The sequence below is a fragment of the Salminus brasiliensis genome, chromosome 5 (genome assembly GCF_030463535.1).
Source record: "Salminus brasiliensis chromosome 5, fSalBra1.hap2, whole genome shotgun sequence".
NCBI classification, from domain to species: domain Eukaryota; kingdom Metazoa; phylum Chordata; class Actinopteri; order Characiformes; family Bryconidae; genus Salminus; species Salminus brasiliensis.
This window is the reverse complement of record NC_132882.1, coordinates 46,161,601-46,186,366: the sequence shown is the minus strand read 5'-3', so window position 1 is coordinate 46,186,366 and position 24,766 is coordinate 46,161,601. Positions and strand designations below refer to the sequence as shown.

General features: G+C 47.4%; 3 protein-coding genes across 7 annotated transcripts in view; 1 reads left to right on the top strand and 2 right to left on the bottom strand.

Moving 5' to 3' along the window:
- Positions 1-1,405, bottom strand: part of nbeal2 (neurobeachin-like 2) — a 46,557-nt gene extending 45,152 nt beyond the window's left edge. Inside the window, exon 1 of the mRNA XM_072680740.1 lies at positions 1,057-1,405. Coding sequence (XP_072536841.1) covers positions 1,057-1,137 — 81 coding nt within the window. The 5' untranslated portion in view covers positions 1,138-1,405. The remainder of the gene's footprint in view (positions 1-1,056) is intronic.
- A 2,446-nt stretch (positions 1,406-3,851) lies between these two features.
- Positions 3,852-11,656, top strand: ccdc12 (coiled-coil domain containing 12). The gene is made up of 7 exons (XM_072679103.1): positions 3,852-3,989; positions 4,666-4,739; positions 9,002-9,081; positions 9,234-9,295; positions 9,812-9,846; positions 9,949-10,025; positions 11,193-11,656. The coding sequence occupies exons 1-7, from the start codon at positions 3,906-3,908 to the stop codon at positions 11,270-11,272; spliced, it is 492 nt and encodes a 163-aa protein (XP_072535204.1). The 5' UTR covers positions 3,852-3,905; the 3' UTR covers positions 11,273-11,656.
- A 1,810-nt stretch (positions 11,657-13,466) lies between these two features.
- LOC140556581 (kinesin-like protein KIFC3) overlaps positions 13,467-24,766 on the bottom strand; it is a 12,873-nt gene continuing 1,573 nt past the window's right edge. For 2 of the 5 annotated variants that reach the window (XM_072680648.1, XM_072680649.1), the window contains exons 3-20: positions 24,536-24,632; positions 24,237-24,415; positions 23,797-24,049; positions 21,204-21,358; positions 20,653-20,718; positions 20,320-20,457; positions 19,437-19,622; positions 19,163-19,336; positions 18,370-18,517; positions 18,107-18,237; positions 17,649-17,760; positions 17,336-17,517; positions 16,854-16,958; positions 16,629-16,759; positions 16,419-16,539; positions 16,163-16,292; positions 15,620-15,849; positions 13,467-15,455 (exon numbers count right to left, since the gene is read on the bottom strand). In XM_072680648.1, coding sequence (XP_072536749.1) covers positions 15,324-15,455; positions 15,620-15,849; positions 16,163-16,292; positions 16,419-16,539; positions 16,629-16,759; positions 16,854-16,958; positions 17,336-17,517; positions 17,649-17,760; positions 18,107-18,237; positions 18,370-18,517; positions 19,163-19,336; positions 19,437-19,622; positions 20,320-20,457; positions 20,653-20,718; positions 21,204-21,358; positions 23,797-24,049; positions 24,237-24,415; positions 24,536-24,632 — 2,670 coding nt within the window. In that variant the 3' untranslated portion in view covers positions 13,467-15,323. Of the gene's footprint in view, positions 15,456-15,619; positions 15,850-16,162; positions 16,293-16,418; positions 16,540-16,628; positions 16,760-16,853; positions 16,959-17,335; positions 17,518-17,648; positions 17,761-18,106; positions 18,238-18,369; positions 18,518-19,162; positions 19,337-19,436; positions 19,623-20,319; positions 20,458-20,652; positions 20,719-21,203; positions 21,359-23,796; positions 24,050-24,236; positions 24,416-24,531; positions 24,633-24,766 lie in introns of all 5 variants that reach the window. The other 3 variants (XM_072680653.1, XM_072680651.1, XM_072680650.1) reach the window with 3 other exon arrangements.

Genomic DNA, 24,766 nt, shown 5'->3' with positions numbered 1-24,766 from the left:
CATCATTCCATATAAAACTCAGAAGACTCGTGGTGTAGCTGCACTGGTGGGTTTGGATAGGAGATAAATTATGGGCTGTATCTGTGCTGTAGTCATGGCGACCGACGCTCAGTTCACACCCCCTCTTTTATGTTATACAGAAAATTTAGAAAAATGGGTGTACTTTCTCTGGGCTTGAACCTTGTATGTATGAGCTGATACACTAATTTAATATTAATATTAATATTACGTGTTTACATGTCATTTAAACGTTTAATCACATTACTGTGCACATTTCTGCTTATATATATATATATATATTTACATATAAGTAATTAAAGCTTAAAAACAGCCCAATCAATAAGTCCACATCCCTCTATACAGCTTCAGTGGGCTTAGACAAGACCACCCCTACACCCTGTAGGTTTGTAGCTACGACTACGCTGGAAATCAATGTAATGACGTCACGAACGCGTGCGCGATTGCACAGAATTGCCGTGAGTGATCGTGTGTATAGATCAGTATCGATTATTTACCGATTTGAAGGGGTGGATTGGGTGGGGTGGATTGGATTGGGTGGGGAGGTCAGCAGAAGTGAATGGAGGCAACAGGTTAAACCATGACAATAAGGAAGTGCGCCTACCTGGCTCACAGGTGGCGTTAGACGTGGCCAGAATATCGTAAACAGGGTAAAAGAAGCGCATTTAGGCATTTTTAAGCTGTTTAGGGTCGTGGGTGGTGTTGAAGGGGGTGTTCTCGAGTGCGTGCACTTCCTGCTGCTGGTGTGAGGTTTGTTTTGTTTTGATCGCCAGTGCAAAATGTGGCGGGGTGCGAAATAAAGTGAGGGGTAAAGGTGTGGGATTTGGGGGAGTTTGCTGATTTGTGAGGTGTGAGGCTGTGTGAGGGACTTTGAAGGGGCAACAGGTGTCGTGTGTGTGTTTGTGTGTGTGTGTGCGCGCTCAGAGCGAAGCTGAAGTTGACTTCTGGTTGGCATTCTGGCCCTAGGCGCCAGAATGCAACTGCAGCGCCATTTAAGGTGGAACGGACAATTCCAACTTCAGCTCCGTTTCCACTCACCTTGGTGTAGTATAACATCCACAGCTCGTACAGTCGCTCCTTCGAAGCCATTCTCCAGCTCACTCCCCAGCTCACACTCATCCAAGTTCACCCTCACACTCTCACACACATAAGATCACTCCAGCGCGCGCTCCGAAGGCATTGCATGCTCCTCTTCAGCACCACCAGCAGCACCAGCGGCAGCGGCAGCAGCAGGAACGGCTGGGCTTGCTCTACCTGCTCCTCGGAAAGAAGAAAGTTGGGAGGCTTTCGTGACGCATGGCTCTATCGCCGTGAATCCACGCGTGACGGGCAGAGAGTGAGGCCAACAGCACGTGGAAAAACACTCCGGAGCGATACCGCGCGAGCCCTCATGCCTGTCAGTGGCAAAATCCTCGCGTAACTTCAAAGCTGTTCACTTTACGCCCAGCGAGCTGCCGGAACGGTCCGCGAGGGGGCGCGTGAGGGGACGTACTGTATTGATGACTGGCAATATATATATGTATATATATATATATATATATATATATATATATATATATATATATATTGGTGTGTGCACGTGCATTTTTGTGCATGCATTTGTGCATTAATTATGCACGCCCACTTTGCACCATGTGCACAGTTGCACGTTCCATGGACTAAACAACGATGTGCATGCATGTCTTTAGCATGCTTAAATGAATTAAGGCAAGTGTTGATATATATATATATGCAAATGAGCCCTGCTCTTATTGGCTGTACTTTTTTTGACTGTACTCTGAAATATATAGTCAGAAAACGAAAAGTATGAGCCTAAAATAATTAAATAAAATAAAAATAAATGCACTGAAACCTTATAATATTATTATTTTTTAAATGTTTTAACCCACAACAATATACAATATAATAGTAGCATTTTTATTTAGATGTGGGAGCCATATTGACCATTAAACATGATGGGATGGTATGTGACGGGGTGGTGAATTTTATCCTGAAATAACCACAGTGCTTCATGTAGTCAAGTTCCTGCCAATCAATTCAAATTTTATTTTCTGTGTATTAATGAAGTAAAAAACAACAACAATTTTCTTATGTGTTTTGCGTGACGGGGTGGTTGGTGGGTTGAGATTGTCGTATTACTTCTTTTTTTGTGTTTTATTGCAAAGGCTAAATGTTTGTAAATGTTGCAAATAACCATAATTAGCGATGAGAGTGAATAATCTTTTATAATTGCATGTGTTCTATATGTACACACACACATCAGACCACATGAAAACATGAGAAAGGATTTACCATCAGAACTAAAGCCTAAACCCTAAAGACCTGTTAGACCTTTTTTAGGACCATGCAAACACAATGCAAATACAAGCAGCAGGGCCAGATTTAAATGAGCTTGCTTCTTCTCTGGGCTGCAAACACCAGCATCAACATCAACATCAGAGAGACCACTCTGGGTTAAAGCGGCCCCCTGAACGGTATATGTAGTGACTTAAATATGGAGCAGGCCTCTACTCTGTACGTCACTGCTTATCCCTCTTTGTTTTGCTGAGCTCTGCAGAGAGGAAGAGGCCACAGGCACTTTCTGATGAAGTCTGCATTCAACAGCTTCATTTAGCTTTAGCACAAGAGAGCTCACAAACACTGAGCACATCTATACACTGAAATATAAACGTCAATATAATGTAAGAGTATTCATTACTTAGTGAATTTTAATTCCAAGACAATAATAATAATAATAATAAAGTATAATAAAATACTATTAAAGATATTATTAGTATTAATATTATAGACAAAGTGTCAGCTGTTATTCAGATGCTAGAACCAATAAAACCATATAATACAATGTAATTTAATGTGAAAAGATTATATCATAAATTATAATACAATATAAAAAATAATAAACCGTGGTATTATCAAGTTACAGTACAGTAATTTGTTCAATAATGAGAGGCAAGTTATTTCCAGCTTAAAGTAAAAAAAAGTGTACATATAGCAGATTTCATTAATACTACTACTATTATTAATAATAATAACAGCAACAAAATATGTGCAATAAAATAATAATGATATTTAAATATTTAAATAATAATAATAATAATAATAATAATAATCAGATGAAGAACAGACCCAGAGCCAGCTATTTTGATAATGCCAAAATAATTATTAACAGATAATAAACATACTACACATTAACCTAACCCAGTAACTGTGTAACCCAATCAGTTCCCTCATATCAATAATAAAGGCCTTATTAGGGCAGTTAAAGTTTATGATGTATGATCAAGGTCACCACAGGCCTCAGAGGTCATGGTTTCCATAAACAATACTTACACACAATTTATTCATATTTACACACCGCTTCAAAACATTCGAACCCTGACGATATCCAAAACTCCAAACACTGATATTACCACGTCACTAAAACGGCATATTTCCACAATACCCACCAGTTCTGAAGAGCTGCAGGTGTCTGCTGGGTTGAGTATGTAATATAGGTGGACATGGCAACCCCTAATGCCTATATAGAGATATCAGCTGGTACTTTTCTCCTACAGTGAACCACAATTTCACACCGACACCATTTAGAATGACAATATGATAATATTAAAATAATTAATATTTTAATAATTTAATATAAAAAATGCCAGACTCATCCTTTAAACTCTCCACGCTTGTACAGTGCTCCAAAAAAGGCAGGATGACCGTTTTCGGTGCATCACCCCCCCCCCCACACACACACACACACACACACACACACACACACCCTATGTGCACCCCAAGCAGAAAAAAGTAAGGAGGCCCGCTGATGCTGATCGATGTGCTCGGCGCTCTTCCTGAGGCAGGCCTGCGTGTGGATAACAGATAGAGCTAGCCGTGTTGTTGTCGTGATGGAGCACGCTGTGGGTTCTCTACAGGAACAAGCTTTAAAAAGGAAGGAGAGGTTAAAAGCACTCAGGGGACGACAGCTTCAGGTGACGACGTTATTTCGGCGCTGGTTGTTTTGCGAAGGCTGTATCGGGGCGTTCTGTAGAGAGCTAGCTAGCTAGCACAAGCAGCGGAAGGACGGTAGCTAGCTACAGGTCGATGGGGCTTAGCTAGCTAAACAGCCGAGCAGCTCGGTAAACAAAAAAAACGTTTTATCGATTTTTATTGGTTGTTGAGTATTTTTATATTGATTATATAGATAAACGATTCTCTTTTGGTGGTATTAAAGTGTTCTGAGTTACGTTTTTCAAAATATGCGGTTTCTATTGTAATTGTCCGTTCCACCTTAAATGGTGCAGCAGTTCCATTCTGGCGCCTGAGGCGCCAGAATGGAACTGCTGCACCATTTAAGGTGGAACGGACAATTAGAACTCAAGGCCAATTTATTGACAATTTTTGTTTTGAACTGTAAATATATAAACTTATATATATCAATTTCATACATTTAATACCCAACGCTCCAAATAAAGCTAAAATAATAAAATTAAATTATTCCTAATAAAATCTAAGCATTGGGCTGTGCAATTGTCTGGAGTGATTCTAGTCCATCCTATACCTTTGGGAGTTTTTTTACTGTATGCAATCAAATCCTTCTCACAGCAATGTTCCAACATCTTAACAATATTAACGGATTACTCTTATTTCTCTTATTTCTCTCTCTAGGGGAAAGATCAAGCCGATGGAGAGCCGGAAAGCAAGAGAGCCCTGGACGAGGCTGCGGCAGAGGAGCGGCACAGGTACGGGCCAGTTAAAGCAGCAGTCCGTGAAAAATTCTGACGATCAGTCAGAATCGGTATCTGACCCGAGCTTCTTTAGTTTACGACAGGAGATGGTAGGCTAACGCTGCTGAGAAACAGTGGACTTAGACTGTCTTTCAGAGCTCCGTCAGATCTTCATTAGCTGGTAGATGGATGAGGTTTAGGAGACGGTGGAACTGAATTTAGTCTAGAACCCCACATAGAACCTTCTCCACAGAGCTGAGGAACGCTGGAGGAACCCAGAACACAGTGTGTGGTATCGCTCCACCCACTGCGCTCCTCCAGTCTGAGAGTGGAGCAGCAGTACAGAGCGGGACGTGATGTGGATGTAGATCCGGGTTCTAGATATGTCGTTTGAGTAAGGTCTGTTTGTCATGTTTATGCTGCTTTGACAGATTTTGGGGGCGTGTTTACAGAGGTGAGATTGGTGACAGTCTAAATCCAGTGTAAGCAATGTTAGCCTTATTATTAATAGTAATAATAATAATAATAATAATAATAATAATCATTGTCATTATTGCAATAAACTATAGTTATACGATTTATTGAATTCTTCCATTTTCATGTTACAATGATACAAATACACTTGTGGCACCCACCTATCAACATGGGGTACCAAAGAAACCACTTGGCAACACCTGAGAAACCACCTGAGATATCATAGCAACCGCTTGGGATAGCAAGTTTATTATTATTATAAATAGTAGTATCTTGGCAGTAGTGTGTATAACTATAATGCATGTTGTTTCCAAATACTGTGTATTTTAAGTTCACCTCTAAAACACACACACACACACTCGCACACAGACACACACACACACACTCGCACACAGACAGGTCTGTTCTTCACATGATGAAATCCAGCTCTGGATAAGTGTTCTGTAAACAGGAGTGTCCAGATCAGGGTGAGACGTCCTCCTCCGATTGTTCAGCTCTGAGGACCGAGTACTCCGTCTCTCTCCTGGGCGAGAGAGCCTGTTAGAAAGCTGTGCTCAGTGTTTATCTGAGCTGGGCTCTATTTCTGACCGGGGCCAAGGCCTCCGTCTCCACTGGCCGGCCTCCACTGTTTATCCTGAGTGTTTATAGTGGAGAGAGAGAGAGAGGGGCTTGGCACCGCGGCTGGGTGAAGGTCTGTCTTTTAAATTCGCTGCAGTGTTTATACTGGTTCTGTTACTGGTGTCCACTCCGCTCTAGTGGGGTCAGTCCAGTAAGGAGTTCAGGACACACTGCAGTTCTTCTGTGGGTCTGTCAACAAGCTGGAGCCAGTCAGATCAACAGAGCTAGCAAGACCCTAGCTAATGCTTAGCAGTTCCATAGCAGCCACCTGGAATATCATAGCAGTTGTGTTGAGACCTCACCCTAACACTGATCCAGGTGAGGGTAGACCCAGCTTCCACATTATATACGCGATCCCCAAATCAGCGCCCCCGTCATACCCCATCATACCCCCCCACCCGACAGCTGGAACCTGGTGTTTGTGTTTCCTGTGGGGTAGAAAGTGTAAAGGTGTGTCTGTCTCTGTGACTCAGCAGCAGTCATTAAAATTGCAGCACAGCTCAGCTTGCAAAACAGGGCTCCCACAGACCGGTCAATCGCACACACACACACACACACACACACACACACACACACACACACACACACACACACACACACACAGCCCTACACCTGTAGACAGACTCTCTAGCCTAGGTGATGCTGATCTGCTCCAGACAGTCCTACTGTATTGGCAGTACTTCTCTACAGGGACTAGACGAGGTGTGTGTGTCAGTGTGTGTGTGTGTGTCAGTGTGTGTGTGTGTGTGTGTGTCAGTGTGTGTGTGTCAGTGTGTGTGTGTGTGTGTGAATGCGTTCAGTAGAAGAAGCTGCTGGTTGGTGAGAGGTCTTGGACTGCGAGGCCTGACTGATGGGAAAACGCCTCCTTTCTCTGAGGCAGTGGAATGTGTGTCATTGTCTGGGGTTTGTGTGTAGGCCGGCGGAAAGGCAGGGTGAGGGAGGAACGCTGACGCTATGCACCCGGGCGACTCTCAGATGATAGACGTCACCAAAAACAATGAACCCAAATCAGTTCTGTGCCTTCAGAAATGACTCAGCTCTGAACGCCAGCTCAGCTACACGACCAACACTGTGTGACCTTTCACACATCTTTGTCTAGCCGTTTTTCTTCTACTGAAAAATGGCTTTAGGTGGTTGCCTAGGTGTTACTAGACAGTTACTATGGTGATCTAGGTAGGTGCTTAGGTGTTACTAGATGGTTGCAGTGGTGTCCCAGGTGGTTGTCCCTGTATTCCAGGTGGGTACTATGAGACCTGTAATGTGAACATCAGATAACTACCAAGTAACGACTAAGCAACTATGTGGAACATCATAGCAACCGCTTAGCAGCCACCTAAAACACTGTAGTAACAACTAGGCAATCATAGCAACATAGCAGGCTAACTAGGATATCATAGCAACACCATAGTAACCATCTAGTAACAACTACGTAACTACCTGAGATCATTGCAGCTGCCTAGCAGCCACCTGGAACACCATAGTGACCATCTGCTAACAACTAAGCAGCTACATGGAATAAAATACAGCAGCTTATAGGATCATAGCAACACCATAGTAACCATCTAGAAAAAGACAACTAAGCAACTACCTGGGATATCATAGGAACCACTTAGTAACACCATAGCAGCTGAGTGTCCATACATGGGCTGGAGAGTGAGCGTCAGGCTTTGGGGCTTTGACTGCAGGCCCTGGTTTGGAATGAAATGGGCTCTGTTGGGCCGCCCTGGAGAACCGTCCGTGGACATTCCGGCAGCTCCGGGTTGTTTGTCCGCTGTGCTGCAGATGAAGAATGGCCGTGGAGCTGTATTGTTCCAGCAGGTGGTCAGGAAGTGTCTCCAGGAAAGCTCGGGACGGGAGGAGTTCCAGCTCTTTGTCTCCGTCTCTCCCTCGAGTGTTTCTTGTTTGGGGTCAGTCTCTGGCGGACGCTGGGCTGCCCTGTCTGGCCGTGATACGCTGGCCGTCACGATGCTCAACTGGTGACGGGACTTTACTGCTCTTGCACCCTGGAAGCAGCTCGGTGTGATGGTCGGCTACGCCCGATCTTCAAAATAAGGTGCCAAAATTTAAAAATGTGGTAATCATAGCAACCACCACTCCTGGAAACGACCTAGAATAGCATAGCAACCGCCTAGCTACTCTCTTGAAATGACCTAAAATACCACAGCGACTGCTTAGCAGCCACTTAAAATACCATAGAATAACCAGAGATACCCTAGCAACCACCTATCAACATCTGGGCAACCACTTGGAACACCATAGTAACCTGGGAATGCATACCACCTGAAATGCAACAGCAAGACTATATGAGCTACCATAGCAACCGCCTAGCATCACCCTTGAGATTACCTGAATTACCATAGTGACTACCTCGAAACTACTGAAGCTACCATAGCAACCACCTAGCACCACCCTTAAGACTGTGAGCTAGTGTAGCAACTGCCTCAAAACCACCAAAGCTACCATAGCAACCACCTAGCACCACCTATGAGGTAACCTGAGATACCATAGCGACTGCTTAGCAGCCACCTAAAATACCCTAGCTACCACCTATCCACCAGGTTGGAAAGAAGTGAATTCTGACACTGTGGAGCTCTTTAGATCTGCTCCAGTGCAGCTTGTTCTCAAACCTTTGATGTATCTGTTGGGGGAGGGGTAGTGATAGATGTAGCCCCCTGTAGCGCCCCCTGGCTCCTCCCCTCTAATCAGCACAGAATCAGGACGTGTCTCAGAGGACTCCTCTTATAATGAGCTCTGATCCGCTGTAGTGTTGGGTGGAGGGGGGGGGGTGGTAGACGGAACCCCCTGAAGGTTTACTGAGGGGTGTAGTTAGTGAAGACGTGGATGGAGTGTCTCTGCCGGTGAGGGATGATGACATCATTGTGCGTGTTTGACCCCACCCCCCCCGGGATGCCGCAAGGCCCCAGATGCTGCCTGATGAACAGGTGCTCTCTGCTAATGAGCTGCAGGGAAGATGAAGGAGGAGGGCTTTGTCTGCTGGACGGCTCACTGGGCCGGTCGGACCGGTCCTGCTCCTCAGTCTGTAGTGAGGGGAAATGAGTGGGGTTATACTGCCCCCTACTGGAGACTAATGCAGCTCCAGTTATTTCATGTATTTGGGAGTAGCTTGAGGATGGGGATCACGTGTGTGTGTGTGTGTGTGTGTGTGTGTGTGTGTGTGTGTGTAGAGACCTGAAGCTGAGGAACTACACGCCAGAAGATGAAGAACTGAAGGAAAGGCAGGTGCCCAAAGCGAAACCAGCTTCAGGTGAGGTCCAGCTCTCTCCTACCTGCTCGTACAGCCCATACACACCTGGACACTCCCTGTTCAGCCTCTGAGTAAAGCAGAAGGTCTGCTGCAGGCCGGGTGCACAGTGTCTGATCATGTGTTTAGTGACCTGTCCTGCTTCTGTCCCGCAGTGGAGGATAAAGTTAAAGACCAGCTGGAAGCTGCAAACCCAGAGCCCGTCATAGAGGAAGTGGTGAGTGCGTTTATAACCCAGTTCCTTACGCTTCACACCAGAACCGATTCGTAAAGCAGCAGTTTTAGAGGCGTGTTGACAGAAGTACGTTTGCTGACAGTCCGGTGTTTGTTAGCAGCATTAGCATAGCATCCGGCATCACGTCAGATACTGAGCACGACTCAGCTGATCAACTGAAGGAATTATTTATTTATTTAATACTTTTTTTTTTTTTGCAGAAAATATTTTGTATCAGTTTGGTAGTTCTTGCTTGTTGAGATTTAGATACTTTTCCACATCCTGGTAACTCCACAACCAAAAACAACCGATAAACATATGGCTTATCAGTACTGTCTATTATTATCATTGATATATTGGCCAGGCTCCTTTCCCCCCTCGGGACACTAGTTTTCACATAAAGCTTTTAAAATGTATTGTTTACATACATTTATTTATTTTAGGAATTTAATATAAAGGAATGTATTATCCCTCTTATTTATTTAGTTTATTTTTTTTTCTCTTTTTCTTTTTATTTAGGATCTGGCCAACCTCGCTCCAAGGAAACCAGACTGGTAAGGGCTTTTGAACAGACGCTCTCGCTGAGTGTGTTTAATAAAATGCACTTTTATTAAGCTGTAATTACATTATTTTAACTAAGCGTTCGTTTCCGGCAGGGATCTGAAGAGAGACGTGGCAAAAAAGCTGGAGAAACTTGAGAAAAGAACCCAGAAAGCCATCGCAGAGCTTATTCGTGAGTATGCGAAACACACACACACACACACACCCTCACACCTGGATCAGTGACCTCATTATAGAGGCCCGTACTGCTTTAGTCGAGGACCAGATGGTTTCAGAAGAAGATCCTAACTTATCAAACTGATCTTCCACTGATTAGGTGTAGACTTTTATTTTGGCCAAAACACACTGTATTATACATGTCAATATTATTATCAGATCAAACCGCTGGGGTGTTTTTGGAGTGCTGGCTGTTTAACGGTTACTGGTGTGTGTCTGGAGCAGCGGTCGGGCTGTAGAGCGTTAACCCACTGTAACTAGTCCTGGTGAAGAGCTGCTGGAAGGAGGATGATCCTGATATGAGGCTAATTGCTGTGTGAGTTCCTAAAGCCCCTGAGGGTTAGACAGCTCTTAATGACATCACTTACACAGCTGGCTCTATTTGTGGCTCCGCCGGCCCAGAATAGAACCATCCACAACCCATATACTTCACCAGCCTCCACTCCGGCCTCTCAGCAGCTCCACTGACCCAGTTAGGCCAGTCAGCTGCACACAGGTGTCCAGCTGGAAATTAAACTCACGTCCTCATTATTATTATTATTATTATTATTATTATTATTAATAACATGTTTATTTTTCTGATGTAATTATTTTTCATTAAAAAAAGGTAGGATGGCTAAATGGCAGATTTCCGGGATTTTCAGTGGCAGTAATCTTCTACAGCCACAAGAGGGTGCTCAAATGCCCTCTTAATTTTAAACTACACCGTTCTTTTCTGCTCTAGTACCCTAACGCAGTGCTGCAGCATCTTTAAATCTTAAGGTGCAATAAGGAACTTGTCACGTCCTGGTCGTTCATAGGAAAATTCGGAGGACGGGGCTGCTCAGATGATTTTACAAAAAACTAAAAATAGAGAAAGCAAAAGTGCTGAAGGATGATGCAAATGAGCAATAAAGATAAAAAAATCATAAAACAATTCAGCAGAGTAAAACTGATTTAGCACAGCAAATAAAAAATATACAAATAGGAATTTATTCACCCTTGAACTTGATGAATTACATCTGGAGAGTTTGCTTTCTGACAACCTGACTGACTTTCTTCTTCATACCCCGTGTGTCTGTGTGTGTGTCTGTGTGTCTGTGTCTGTGTGTGTCTGTGTGTGTGTGTCTGTGTGTGTGTGCAGGTGAGCGACTGAAGGGCAGTGAACAGGAGCTGGCTGGAGCTGTGGGGGCGGTCACTGTGGAGGAGGGGGATTCAGATTGAGCCAATACTCAGGAAGACCACCACCCGCTCCGCATGAAACTCAGCATACTGGCTCACACCTCCACCCAGTCTCCACCCACTAACGCGCTCTTCCATCGACACTGTTGTGAGGGTGGACACGCTGTATAGAATGCTAATGCAAAACATGGGTGTTGAGTTCAGGTGTGTGTGTGTGTGTGTGTGTGTGTGTGTGTGTGTGTGTGTGTGTGTGTGTGTGTGTGAGAGAGAGAGAGAGAGAGAAAGAGAGAGACAGAGAAAGAGTGTGTGAAAGAGAGAGAGAGAGAGAGAGAGAATATATGGCAGTGCATAAGGATGGAGGTGTGTTAGATGTTCAATTATGTGAAGTTTTGCTTTGTTTTTCATTAAATGAAAACATTTTCTATATCAAGTTGTATTCTTTACAGTGAGCGTGTGGATCATATGAACATTATAGAGCATTATAGAGCGCCCCCTACGCTTCCTGTAATGTATTACAGTCTGTCAGAATGAGCGTGTGGATCATATGAACATTATAGAGCATTATAGAGCGCCCCCTACACTTCCTGTAGTGTATTACAGTCTGTCAGAATGAGCGTGTGGATCATATGAACATTATAGAGCATTATAGAGCGCCCCCTACGCTTCCTGTAGTGTATTACAGTCTGTCAGAGTGAGCGTGTGGATCATATGATCATTATAGAGCGCCCCCTACGCTTCCTGTAGTGTATTACAGTATGTCAGAGTGAGCGTGTGGATCATATGATCATTATAGAGCATTATAGAGCGCCCTCTACACTTCCTGTAGTGTATTACAGTCTGTCAGAGTGAGCGTGTGGATCATATGATCATTATAGAGCATTATAGAGCGCCCCCTACGCTTCCTGTAGTGTATTACAGTATGTCAGAGTGAGCGTGTGGATCATATGATCATTATAGAGCGCCCCCTACGCTTCCTGTAGTGTATTACAGTCTGTCAGAATGAGCGTGTGGATCATATGAGCATTATAGAGCGCCCCCTACGCTTCCTGTAGTGTATTACAGTCTGTCAGAATGAGCGTGTGCATCATATGAACATTATAGAGAATTATAGAGCGCCCCCTACGCTTCCTGTAGTGTATTACAGTCTGTCAGAGTGAGCGTGTGGATCATATGAACATTATAGAGCATTATAGAGCGCCCCTACGCTTCCTGTAGTGTATTACAGTCTGTCAGAGTGAGCTTTGGTGATCATATGAACATTATAGAGCGCCCCCTACACTTCCTGTAGTGTATTACAGTCTGTCAGAGTGAGCGTGTGGATCATATGAGCATTATAGAGCGCCCCCTACACTTCCTGTAGTGTATTACAGTCTGTCAGAGTGAGCTTTGGTGATCATATGAACATTATAGAGCGCCCCCTACACTTCCTGTAGTGTATTACAGTCTGTCAGAGTGAGCGTGTGGATCATATGAGCATTATAGAGCGCCCCCTACACTTCCTGTAGTGTATTACAGTCTGTCAGAATGAGCGTGTGGATCATATGAACATTATAGAGCATTATAGAGCGCCCCCTACGCTTCCTGTAGTGTATTACAGGCTGTCAGAATGAGCGTGTGGATCATATGAACATTATAGAGAATTATAGAGCGCCCCCTACGCTTCCTGTAGTGTATTACAGTCTGTCAGAGTGAGCGTGTGGATCATATGAACATTATAGAGCATTATAGAGCGCCCCTACGCTTCCTGTAGTGTATTACAGTCTGTCAGAGTGAGCGTGTGGATCATATGAACATTATAGAGCATTATAGAGCGCCCCCTACACTTCCTGTAGTGTATTACAGTCTGTCAGAGTGAGCTTTGGTGATCATATGAACATTATAGAGCATTATAGAGCGCCCCCTACACTTCCTGTAGTGTATTACAGTCTGTCAGAATTAGCGTGTGGATCATATGAACATTATAGAGCATTATAGAGCGCCCCCTATGCTTCCTGTAGTGTATTACAGTCTGTCAGAATTAGCGTGTGGATCATATGATCATTATAGAGCATTATAGAGCGCCCCCTATGCTTCCTGTAGTGTATTACAGTCTGTCAGAATGAGCGTGTGGATCATATGAACATTATAGAGCATTATAGAGCGCCCCCTACGCTTCCTGTAGTGTATTACAGTCTGTCAGAATGAGCGTGTGGTAGTGAGCTGTCTGCTGGTGGAGGCATTAGATAAAGGAAGTAAGCAGATCTATGGCATTTCTTTTATTTGTCTCTGGTGTTATTGATACAGAAGTGAACGGTAGAGATCCAGACGTTACAGTGAGTTTACAAACCGGTATGAAGGTCAGCAGCTGTGCTGTCCCTAAACACTGAGTTTACGGCTTCAGTAAGAAGACTTGGCAGAAATCTTGCAGGTGTGAAGATGGATCTGACCATAATGACCAGTAAGGAGGGCATGTTTTCACTGTCCGCTCAGTATTGCACCGTTTCTCTTAGTCTTCTAGCAACACCTTCAACACTGACATAAACAGATAAATATGAATCTACTAACAGAGGAGCTCTATTCGGACAGCACGGCCACAACCCAGCTCAGAACAACACGTCTTCTGTTGGTTAAAATATTCACTACTAGTTTTGCCTCAAAGTAAAGTGCGTTCTCTTCTACAGTAATCAACAAATGGCTAATATAACGTATAACTCCTCAACTGTAACCATGCCCAAGCCATACTGCGTATACTACACCTTCAGTAACCTCCACAAAACATTCAGCAACAGCAAACAGTTAAAAAGGTAAATCTGCATGAGGTCTTAATTTTCCCTGCTAACTTAGAGTCACGGCTGTTTACTGTGGGACGTCTGCCGGTAATGAAGGTGTTCTAAGCGTCGGCTTGTTTAATTAATATTAATAATAACAGAATTTTATTCATTACGTTCTAAGCCTGTTCAGGTCGAGTCAGGCTGTGAGACGACAGCTGTCCTAAAAGTTCTCTTTGGGCCTTTCAACTCGGTCACCTCTGAGAGGTGCTATTGCATGTGATGTGATGTGTAACGCTTAACGATTGACCCTTCACTAAGCTCCGCCCCTCGCCTACTGATGCTACAAGCTTTCTGATAGGCTGTAGAGCCTGGTATGTTATCTGCAATTGGCTCTGTCATCAAGAGATCACGGGTGCGATCCCCGGTGATGCCACAGCCAGAGGAGAGAGTCAGAGGAGTCCCAGAAAGCAGACCTGTCCACTTTCTCTGTTTATTTTAGGGAGGGTTGGATGGTCCTCCCTCTCCCCCCATCACTCGGGTGTCTGTTAGCTGAGTAGCAGAATTTTGTGTGATAGAGGGGTTCTAGCTACTGGGGCGGACCGGTAAAGGGGGAACTGTCTACGCTACACAAGTGAATCACTTATTTTAGACGACTTATTAATTAGCGAAGCCTCTTAGCAAACACCTGCCTTTTCTGATTCTTTGGTCAAGTGGGATATCGGGTGTCCAGACCTTGCTACAGTCGCTAACCTCCACTCGGGCAGCCTATATCGAGGGGAGGTGTTCAGCAAAGGGTCAATTCCTTGTGAAAGCTTTGTTAGATACAGACCGAAGACGTAAACGTAAACAAGTGTGGTCCTCCATCACCTCAGTGAAAGCAGACATCGGCACACCACCTAAAAATGCCATTAATGAAAAGTGTGGAACGCTAATGTGCAACGTATCGATTTCCAGCTGTGGAGCTGTTGGCTGCGTGGGAAACCTTAAAAGTGCGGAGACGGTGGCTACAGAGGACGAGCTGCTGTCATCTTTTGGGATGTCAGATGTTTGAGTTCCCTCAAATCTGTGCATCTAAGAACATCCCTCCAACAGATCAGTGAGGTAACGGGGTCCAGGTACGTCTCGGACATGCAGGACAGCTGTCGCCGTCAGAAACCGCTTTCAGGTGCTTTTTTTTTTTTTCAACCCTTAAAAACCAGGCGATGTTACTATGGCTTCCAGAAGCGTAGCCCTTGATACAGAGGAGACCTCAGCGGAAAGCTCTTTCCGACAGTCCCAGCTTTCCTGAAGCTTTCCTGGGATTGAAATGCTGCTGGATCGGTACGAGGGAAGGCGTACAGACTTCAGTTAAGGTTGTCCCCGTGGCCTCCGCTCTCTATTTTGCGTGCAGCGGGGCCCAGCTCCACCTTGCAGACGCGCTGTGCAAACTTCAGCGAGCAAAGAGTCTCTCCAACGTTCCTCTCCAGAGACGAAATCTGAAAAACAGGACGAGAGGCATGACTAATCAGACCAACCCGGGGTTATTGAAGCCTGCTCCAGGTCCGATCCTCTGTTTTCGCCGCTGGGTGCTGTGGAGTCTGCAGCGCTGAGGGCTCGGACCGTGTTAGCATTGCAGTGTGATGGGTGTATGATGCTGTACCTGCACCACCATGGCGGTTTTGTTGCCCTTGCCCAGAGAGTCCTGCAGCAGGTAGGTTAGGCGAGAGTTCCTGAAGGGGATGTGTGTCTGGCGCCCCCTCAGAGCCTGGATGACATCTCCTAGAGCCAGCAGTGAGCGATTGATGTTCTGGGCCTCTTTCAGACGTTCACCCTCCGCCCCCGACTTCCACACGCGCTCCGAACCAGCAAGGTCCACCAGGTTCAGCTTACCTACGACAACAGAGGCACGGCTGGCTTCAGAATGATATTGGCGCTAGCAAAGGTAGCTAGAGTTAGAGTTAGCTAGAGCTTTTTTGCTTGTTAGCAGAGTTAGCTGAAGCAGAATAAGCTGTTCTCAGTTCTGGAGAGCAGTAAAAGGCTCAAGGTTTCAGACAAACAGCATCTGTAGATTTGTATTTATGTTTAATTACTTTTTGAAATAATTTATACCGATAACAAAGCAGTAAATACTGTGAGGCGGTTTTCAGACCCTTTGTGTGAACCCTAATAAAACTGCTGTGAACAAAAACTGGGTGATTCTGACCGGAGGATTTGGACCCGGTGGCGAGGTCCACTCCCTGCACAGTGACGGTGAGCAGAGCGTGAGAACGGGAGCTGTGCTGGTTCATCAGCGTCCCAAACGTTATCCTGTTCCTCCGAGCTGTGGCCAAAATCTGCACAAACACCAGCAATAACAGACATCACCAGACATTCCAGGAGAACCATCCAAGAACCTGCAGACTTCACCAGAGTATCCAGGAAAAGGATGATCAGGTTTGAATACTTTAGATCAAACACACCTTTTTGATGTGCTGAAAACTCTTGACCTCTATGACCCTGAGTCCAGGCACATGCAGCTGACCCGTCCCATCAGGGTTTATTTTGATGTCCAGCTTCTCCCCGTCCTTACTCAGGAGGTCCCTGAGATTTGGAGAAGATGAACATGAATACCAGCTTCACACCGAAGCGCTCGGGCGGTCAGTGGGCTTGGTGAGAGGGCGTAAAGCTACCTGAGAACCTCGTTGTAGATTTCCACAGAGCTGACGGTTACCGTATACGTCCACATGTCCTTCCTCTCCTCGATCTCGTTGAAGAGGTGTTTCAGTGCTCGCTGGTTGATTCCCGGGTTCTCAGCAGGACCCTGAGCGGAGACAGAACGAGAGGTTCAGAACCGATCATCCAGTCATAACGTTTTCATTAGTCATGAGCCACGACTCGGACAGCTCCCCCAGTACCTCCATGGTGTAGGTCTTCCCTGAGCCGGTCTGGCCGTAAGCGAATATGCAGACGTGATACCCGTCTATGCAGGACGTGATCAGGGGCTCGATTTCCTGAAACACCTGGACATATAGAAAAGCAGACAATGGGCTGATCTCCTAGACAGGGATTAGACCTCGCATTGGACTAAAGCACAACGGCAGTGGAACCGACGAGACGCTGTATTTGAAGGCTCCCTACATAGGGAAGGTAGTCCAGAGTAGTCCAGATTCAGTCCATCAGCCAGCACAGGTTCGGAAGCTGACGTGAGCTTCTTTGGATGATAGGCTTTAGGCCTAGCATCTCCTGCCTAGCATCTTCTGTTGTAACCTGAAGAAGAAACCTGAAGAAGCCCGCATCAGCTTCCGAACCTGTGCTGGCTGATGGACTGAATCCGGGCTCCGGAATCTATCATGACTCTGATTTGATTGAGATGATTAGATGTTTAGGGAACGCTCACCTCGTCCTGAGTGGCCTGAGGGTGAAAGACTTTGTCCAGCTCGAATGTCTTTGCTTTGCCTTTACTCAGAACCGTGAGGGCGGACTCGTTGTGAGGGTCTGTCGTCACGACGACCGCCTGGCCTTCTTCATGCTCATCCTCCTTCAGCACCGGCTTCACGCGGCACAGTACCCGGATGTTACCTGGTGGAAGAGGGACGTAGCAATCTCCTTAGTTGTGGTCAGAGGTTTGTTATCTGGGCGTGTCGCCGCAATCCCGAACCACCCCCCCTCAGGTGCATTTTTACACTCCTAGCAAACATACAACAGACTACCTTTCAGCTCCACCAGCTGCTCGTGGTACTTCCTACGCAGAGCCACCTCCTTCCTGTATTTCTCCAGAAGGTCCTTGTTGGCCTCCGACATTTCCATTATAGCGGCCGAAATCTGCAGAACACCACAGCCCAGCTTTAGAATGAAAATCTGAGACGTTTCAGAGAGATAGCGTCGTTTGCTCAGGTGACCTTCTCACCTGGGGAAGTTCTGCAATAGCTCCTTCCTTTCTGGGACCACTAGGGGGCACTAGGTTACATGCACAGAATTGATCAGAGCTACTACAGGTGAATCGTGTTACACAGGTAGGAGAACCTATAGTTAGGAGTCTTGTCCAAGGATCTTTATGGGTGTTGATTGGTGGGCTTGTCTGCCATAAAGAGCCTGGTGGTGTTACCCACTACCCTCTCCAACCAGAAGCCTGTGGATGGACAGTTCCTGGACAGTTGCTCCTACTTGCCTGTTTCTTGGCGTCTCTGATAGCTGCTCCATAAAACTCTGAGAAGTTGCGGACCTGAGTCCGCAGGCTGGCGTAGTCCGTCTTCATGGAGCGCAGCGTCGGAGGAAGAGCGCTCAGACGCTTCTGCAGGGCTGACACACACACACACACACACACACTGTTAGAGTCCTCAATAATGCTGCATAGTGGCATGTCTAAATCTGCAACATTAAAGTGGACAGAGAGGGGATGGGGGAGTCTGATGTGTTCTGATGGAGACTCACTCATGAACTGATCCTGCAGGCTCTGCAGATGTTCCTGAGAGCAGCTGGACGCTGCCTTCACAGCCTCGTCCTTCTTCTCCTCCAGATGACCGATCTCCTTCAGCAGCTCGGCCTGCAGCGAGCCGATCTCTCTCTCGTAGGCGGCGATCTGCAGAAACATGCCAGCGCCTCGTCACTTTCTGCAGAGCTTTCCCCAATAAATCGCTCATGAAGCTCTCAGATCAGTCAGAGAGTCGCAGACCTAAACTCAGTGACTCTACATCTGGACACAGCACTTGACCAGCTTTATACCACGTCTCGGATGTTTCCCAGGCCGACCACGGGAACAACTCTGCATCGTGACTCTGCATGTTTCCCAGACTGGCTGCTGGACTGACTCTACTTTGTGGACTCTACACAGTGGCTCTCCACCACGCCCAGGATGTTGTTCACAGCAGCTGCCGGAGTGAGTCTATATCACAGCTCGGATGTTTTCCAGGCCGGCTGCTGGAGTGACTCTACATCTCTGCTTGGGTGCTTCCTGAATCAGCTACCTGAGTGACTCTACATCACTGTTCAGGGTGTGCTGGACCAGCATGCCGGACTTACTCTACACTGCGGCTGGGACCTTTCCCGCTGGCCTGGACAAAATAACATTGAGTCTTAGAGGCGCCCCCTGCTGGATGCTGAGGGATTGTGCATTGTGGCTCTAACGGCCTCTTGGGCTGCAAGGAACCTTTCTTCACTCGTGTGTGTATATGTGTGTGTGTGTGTGTGTGTGTGTTACGGTGTGGTTTTGTTGGGGGTAACTGACCTTATGCTGTAGATTGCAGCTGACTTCATCCGAGCGTCTGATGTTCTCCTCCAGCTGCCTGCATCTCTCACTCTGATTGGCCAGCCTGTCTCTCAGCTGCTCGTTCCTCTGCCTCTCGTCTGCCAGCTGCCTCAGCGTGGCCGGGGACTCCACTTCCACCGTCTGCGTCACAAACTGCAACAGGACGGGGTTACCTGACTGAGCTCCTGTGGCTGATGGGCCCCTGCGTTTGAACAGTTTCAGGGCCCCACAGTGACAGTAGATGTTTCCTCACCTTCACGGCGGGCTCCTTGCTGCGCTCCTTGTCCAGCTCCTGCTGCAGTTCTCGCACTCGCTCCTCCCTCCTCCTCAGCTCCTCCCCTCTCTGCCAGTCACTCTGCTCCAGGCGCGAGAGCTGATCCGCACGCTGCTGCAGGGCGCCCTCTAGCTGCAGCACGCGGCTGCGCAGGTTCTCGTTCTCCTGAAGCATCACATTCAGATGCATCGAACAGGTGTTATGGAGCGCATTCTCATTTTTGAGCACCATAGCAACCACTTAACAACACCACGGTGTCCTGGCAACACCATGGCAACCACCAGGGATGTTATAGAAACCACATGGAATGCCATAGCAACCACCCAGTAACACCATAGCAACCACTTAAAACACCACAGCGATCACCTGGCAACACCATGGCTACCACCTGGGATGTTATAGAAACCACCTGGAATGCCATAGCAACATCATAGCAACCACCTAGTATACCATAGCAACCATTAAACACAATAGCTATTACTAGTTCTACAATAACAACCACTTAACAGCACCACAGAAACCACCTAGCAACATCAAAGGAATCACATGGAATACCATAGCAAACACCTAGCAACACTATAGAAACCACCTGAAATACCTTAGCAACCACCTAGCAACACTATAGAAACCACCTAGCAAGACCATAGCATGGAATACAATAGCAACCACCCAGCAACTCAATAGAAACACAGCCACTAAAGAACTGCATAGCGACCACTTAGCAACCTCATAGCAACTACCCAGCAAAACCTGTTACACATAGCAACGGCCTAGCAACTGTCTGCTGGTGGGAAACAGCTCAGCTGTGCAACCAGCTGTCAGTGTTTTCTCCAGCGCCATCGGTGTAAAGATGATGTCCCACCTTGATGAGGACAGAGCTGGACTGGGACGGCAGGATGGACAGCTGCTGCAGGAGGCCCTGAGTGACCGTCAGGCTGTGCTTCAGGCTCTCGTTCTCCGCAGACAGACACAGCACTCGCTTCTCCGAGTCCGTCACTCCCTGAAGACAGACCAGAACACCACAGTCCAAACTGCCCTGGAAAACAGAACGTCTGCCCAGAGGAGCGGTCAGAGCCCCACTGACAGGCCCTGCCGTGTTTCAGGCTGGGGGATATGACCATGCATTACTGTAATGGTGATCAGCTGCATACAGAGGGCAGTGCTGACCACAGCGGAAATAAACAGAGCAGCTTACGGACGCGGTTCTGAGTCGGGACAGCTCCTCCTCTCGCTCCTCTATGCAGCTCTTCAGTTCATCAATCTGTGCAGGAGGAGGGGGAGAATTAGGGCTGGTGCTGCTCTGACAGAGACGGCGTGAACGGGGTGGGTGTGAAAGGAGATGGGGGTGGAGGTGGAGGTGGATGGAGAGATGGATGGATGAGTACCTAGGTGAGAAGGCTCTGTACACCAGCAGAGAGGAGCAGCTGGGTGTAAACTGGGGCACAGAGGAGGAGGAGCAGTGGATAAACGAGAGAGAGGGAGAGAATGGGGGGGGGGCAGATGAATAAGAGCAAACAAAGCTTTGGACATAGGTGTAGTGTAACATGGATGTAGTGTAACCATGGAAACGTGTAATGTAACATGGACATGAATATTGCGTAACCATGGGAATGGATGCAGTGTAACATGACTGTAGTGTAACCATTAGAATGGGTGTTGCGTTACTATGGAAATGGGTGTAGTGTAACCATGAACACACACACACACACACACACACACACACACACACACACACAGGTGTGTTACCTGCTGTTGGAAGGCCTGTACTTTAGAGTGCTTGTCCTGCTCTCGCTGCTCCAGCTGTGAATGGAGTAAATTCAGCTCCACCCTCAGCTGCCTGCGCTCGCCCTGCAGCCCACACACTGACTGCACCAGCTCATGGAGCCCAGCAGGAGAGCCTGCTGTACACACACACACACACACACACACATTTAGATGTGTTCATTAGCACTGCATTACTATTAATTATCATCATCATTATGAATAATAATCTGATTGGATATCAGCCTGCTCGTCAGTGAAAGAACGGGAGGTTCTGAAGAGCTCACTGAACTCCAGCGTGGTTCTGTATGTAATAGGAGACACCGCTGCACCAACAACAACAAGTCAGCTGGTGAAATCTCCTCCCTCCTAGATCTTCCTCCATCAGCTGTGAGTGGTGTTATTATTGAACAGTGGAAGAGTTTAGGAGGAACAGCTCACAGAGAGCAGCTCAGCCACCGAGTGTCTGTCAGACCACGTAAAGTTACAGAGCGGGGTCAGGGCCGAGTGCTGAGCTCAGAGCAGAGTGCAGAAAAGCCTCAGACTGACTCAGTAACTGCAGCAGAGCTCCAGACCTGCTGCTGCTGCTAGAGCTTAGAGCAAAGAGTGACCGGCTCCAGATTAATAATGCCATATAAAAGTAGATGCAATGTGTAGGTGTCCCAATACTTTTGTCCACACTGTGTATGTCCAAGCTGAAAGAGTTCAGCCAGAGTGCAGCTCCGTTCCTGAGTTTACGGCAGCGCTTTAATCAGTTTCCCGGTGTAAATTATTGATGAGCCGTGTCACTGCTGCTCCTCATCCAGCTGAACATCATCACAGAGGCAGGCCAAGGCAAAGGAGCCGTGCTCTCTCGCTCACGAGCCGCCGACAGAAACGTGCTGCGGAATAAACGTGAGGGCCAAACAACCCGAATCCACTGCTGCAGCAAACATTCACTATGTGTCCAAATGTTTGTGGACACCCCTTCTAATGAGTGCATTATACTACATTATACCGACTTTAACCTGCACAGAGGTGCAAATGCACACACAGCTTGTCTAGTCCCTGTAGAAGAAGAAGTACTGCCAATAGAATAGGACTCTCTGGAGCAGATCAACATCATGACCCTATTGGCTCCATGCTGCCTAATAATGCCAGGCGTGGACTAGAGGGGTATAAAGCCCCCCAGCATTGAGGAGCTGTGGAGCAGTGGAAGATGGAATGATGGTGGAGGAGTTCCATCCAGTACTTTTGATTGGGATGAGGTGGGGTGGTTCTCAAAAGGTTCTTCGTTCTATGCAGAACCGCTACCCTCACTAAGAACCCTTGAGGAACACGTCTCACGTGTTGTGCTGGAAGGGAAAACCACTTTCCGTTCCCTCCCTAATTTAGGGGGGATCTCTCCTCTCCTGGGGGGTTCTATATATAACAGCAACACCAGCGCACGTGGGTTCTCCCATGTGCCGGGAGGGTAAGTGCACTTAGCCGTGTGAGCAAAGAACACTGGCCATGTTTTATTCAGCTCAGCTGCCGAGTCAGAGCCGGAGCGGCCCGGGCGTTTCCTACTGGAGCACGGGTTCTCACATTAGGCCTAATGAGGAACACTGAGGTCCTGCGCCGGGTCAAACACCCATCTCAGAGACTGCGTCCATCTAAGTGGCACATTTGCTCTGGTAGAGTGGACAGGTCTCGCGTCCCCTGCTGTTTAATGGGCTGGAAATGATCTAGACTCTTTAAAAAACAGGTTCCTCAAGGGTTCCTCAGCAGAAGTAAGGAATCTACCAGTTGGAGGCTCAGGTGGGTCCTAAATCTAGCTCTTCTGGTTGATCAGCTGAGCAGTTTAGCATATTTACATTTTAGGATTGATGAACGATGTATTCAACCAGCTTAGTTAGTCAGCGGCCTGTGGAGATCGACCGTGCGCTACAGATACAGCAGACAGAGATTAGGATGGAGGACCCTGCAGACTCCCTTAAGCTGGGAACCTCATCCAAACTGGCTTGGCGTTTGGCAGCGTGGAGCATCAGCAGAGCTGGACTTAATATCCGCCATCCGTGCATTCTGTCCATCTGTCCATTTGACCCCTGTGAAGACGGAAAGGCGAGGCTTTGCTCTGCCCTCACCCACTCAGTATAACACCCTCTCTCTGCTCACATGGCTCTGAGAGGGGCAGCCTGGCTCCAGAACGTGTCCTCTGAGGGACGGTGTGTACACTGCAGTCCTCCAAAGCTGAGAATCGCACTTCCAGAACTGACTGCTGGCTGAGCTTCAGACAGCAAAGATTAACACTGAGCCTCTGCAGAGCTGCAGGGTTTGATGTTTACCCTTCACACACACACACACACACACACACACACACATTTTTACTAGGAAATAAATCCCAGCTTGACTTGATCTTAGAAGACATATGGACAAGCAAGTGTCCACATACTTTTGGCCACAACATAGAATCTAACACAAGTGGTCAAAATGAGAGTTCGTGAACATAAATGAGCGTCGTCAGGCCTCCCAATGACACAGCCAGCCTTAGCCCCGCCCTTTCCCCGCCTGCAGAGTACCTCACACTGCTGAGTGCGCTGTGAGCTGTGGTTCTCACCCTCGCTGTCCGGTGAAGGAGAGTGCACCTGACCGACCGCCTCCTCCAGGCTGCTGATGAGGCTGTTCTTGTCGCGGAGCCGCTGGCGGTAGGACGAGCGCAGGGCCTTCATTTTGCGGCGGTGCTGAGCGCGGTGCCGGCGCAGCTGCAGACGGTACTGCTCCGCCTGCTGCTGCAGCTGCTGCAGGTGGGAGTACTGCTCCAGGAAGCTCAGTAGGTGGGACATCACCGACACCAGCGGAGACTCGGAGACCTGCAGAGCGACAACAAGAGATAGAGAGTACTGACCTCCCCCACACGTGATGCTTCAGGCCTGCAGTTAGCAACATGCTAATTGGTGTACATAAGCTTCCATTACTTGTTAGCTACATTAGCAGGCTAAGAAAAGCTCTGGATGTGTCTCGACGAGAGCGGGATCCTCTCCCTTTCAGGCCGTTTACCTTTTCGGCCGGCTCGGCGTGGACACCGGACGCTCTCCTCTTCTCCGCCTCCTGTTTGAAGGACAGGAACGCCCCCAGCGGGGTTTTGGCAGTGACCTGTGCGCGACCTCCGTCAATATGGGCATCCTCCTCGTCACTGAGAGACGGCCCCTCGCTGTCGCTGCTGCTGCTGCTGCTGCCTGACAGAGGGGACACACAGGAGCAGCACTGTATGGCTGTGTGAGGATGATGATGGTGATGAAGATGAGCCGGCCCTTCGTCTCACAAATTAAAAAAGTAAACACTAATAAAACACTTACTGGAGTCACTTATTCTGTCACTCCCCCTTTTCCCCAACCTGGGGGCGGGGCCACCTCTCCTCCTGCTCCCTGTTTCCATGGAAACATGGCCAGGCTCCTGGTGGATACAGTGGGGGAGCATACGTGAGAAGAATGTGATGTTATGACTCCGACACCACCGATGTTACCCAAACACCTCCCGACTCCATAAAGCACTCGCTAGCAATGCATGTGTGTGTGTGTGTGTGTGTG

Bases quoted from the DNA above. Each gene is read 5' to 3' on its own strand.
- ccdc12 (XM_072679103.1), top strand. From the start codon at position 3,906: ATGGAGCACGCTGTGGGTTCTCTACAGGAACAAGCTTTAAAAAGGAAG. The intron at 9,082-9,233 runs GTGAGGTCCAGC...TCTGTCCCGCAG, and splicing joins CAAAGCGAAACCAGCTTCAG to TGGAGGATAAAGTTAAAGAC. The intron at 10,026-11,192 runs GTGAGTATGCGA...GTGTGTGTGCAG, and splicing joins AGCCATCGCAGAGCTTATTC to GTGAGCGACTGAAGGGCAGT.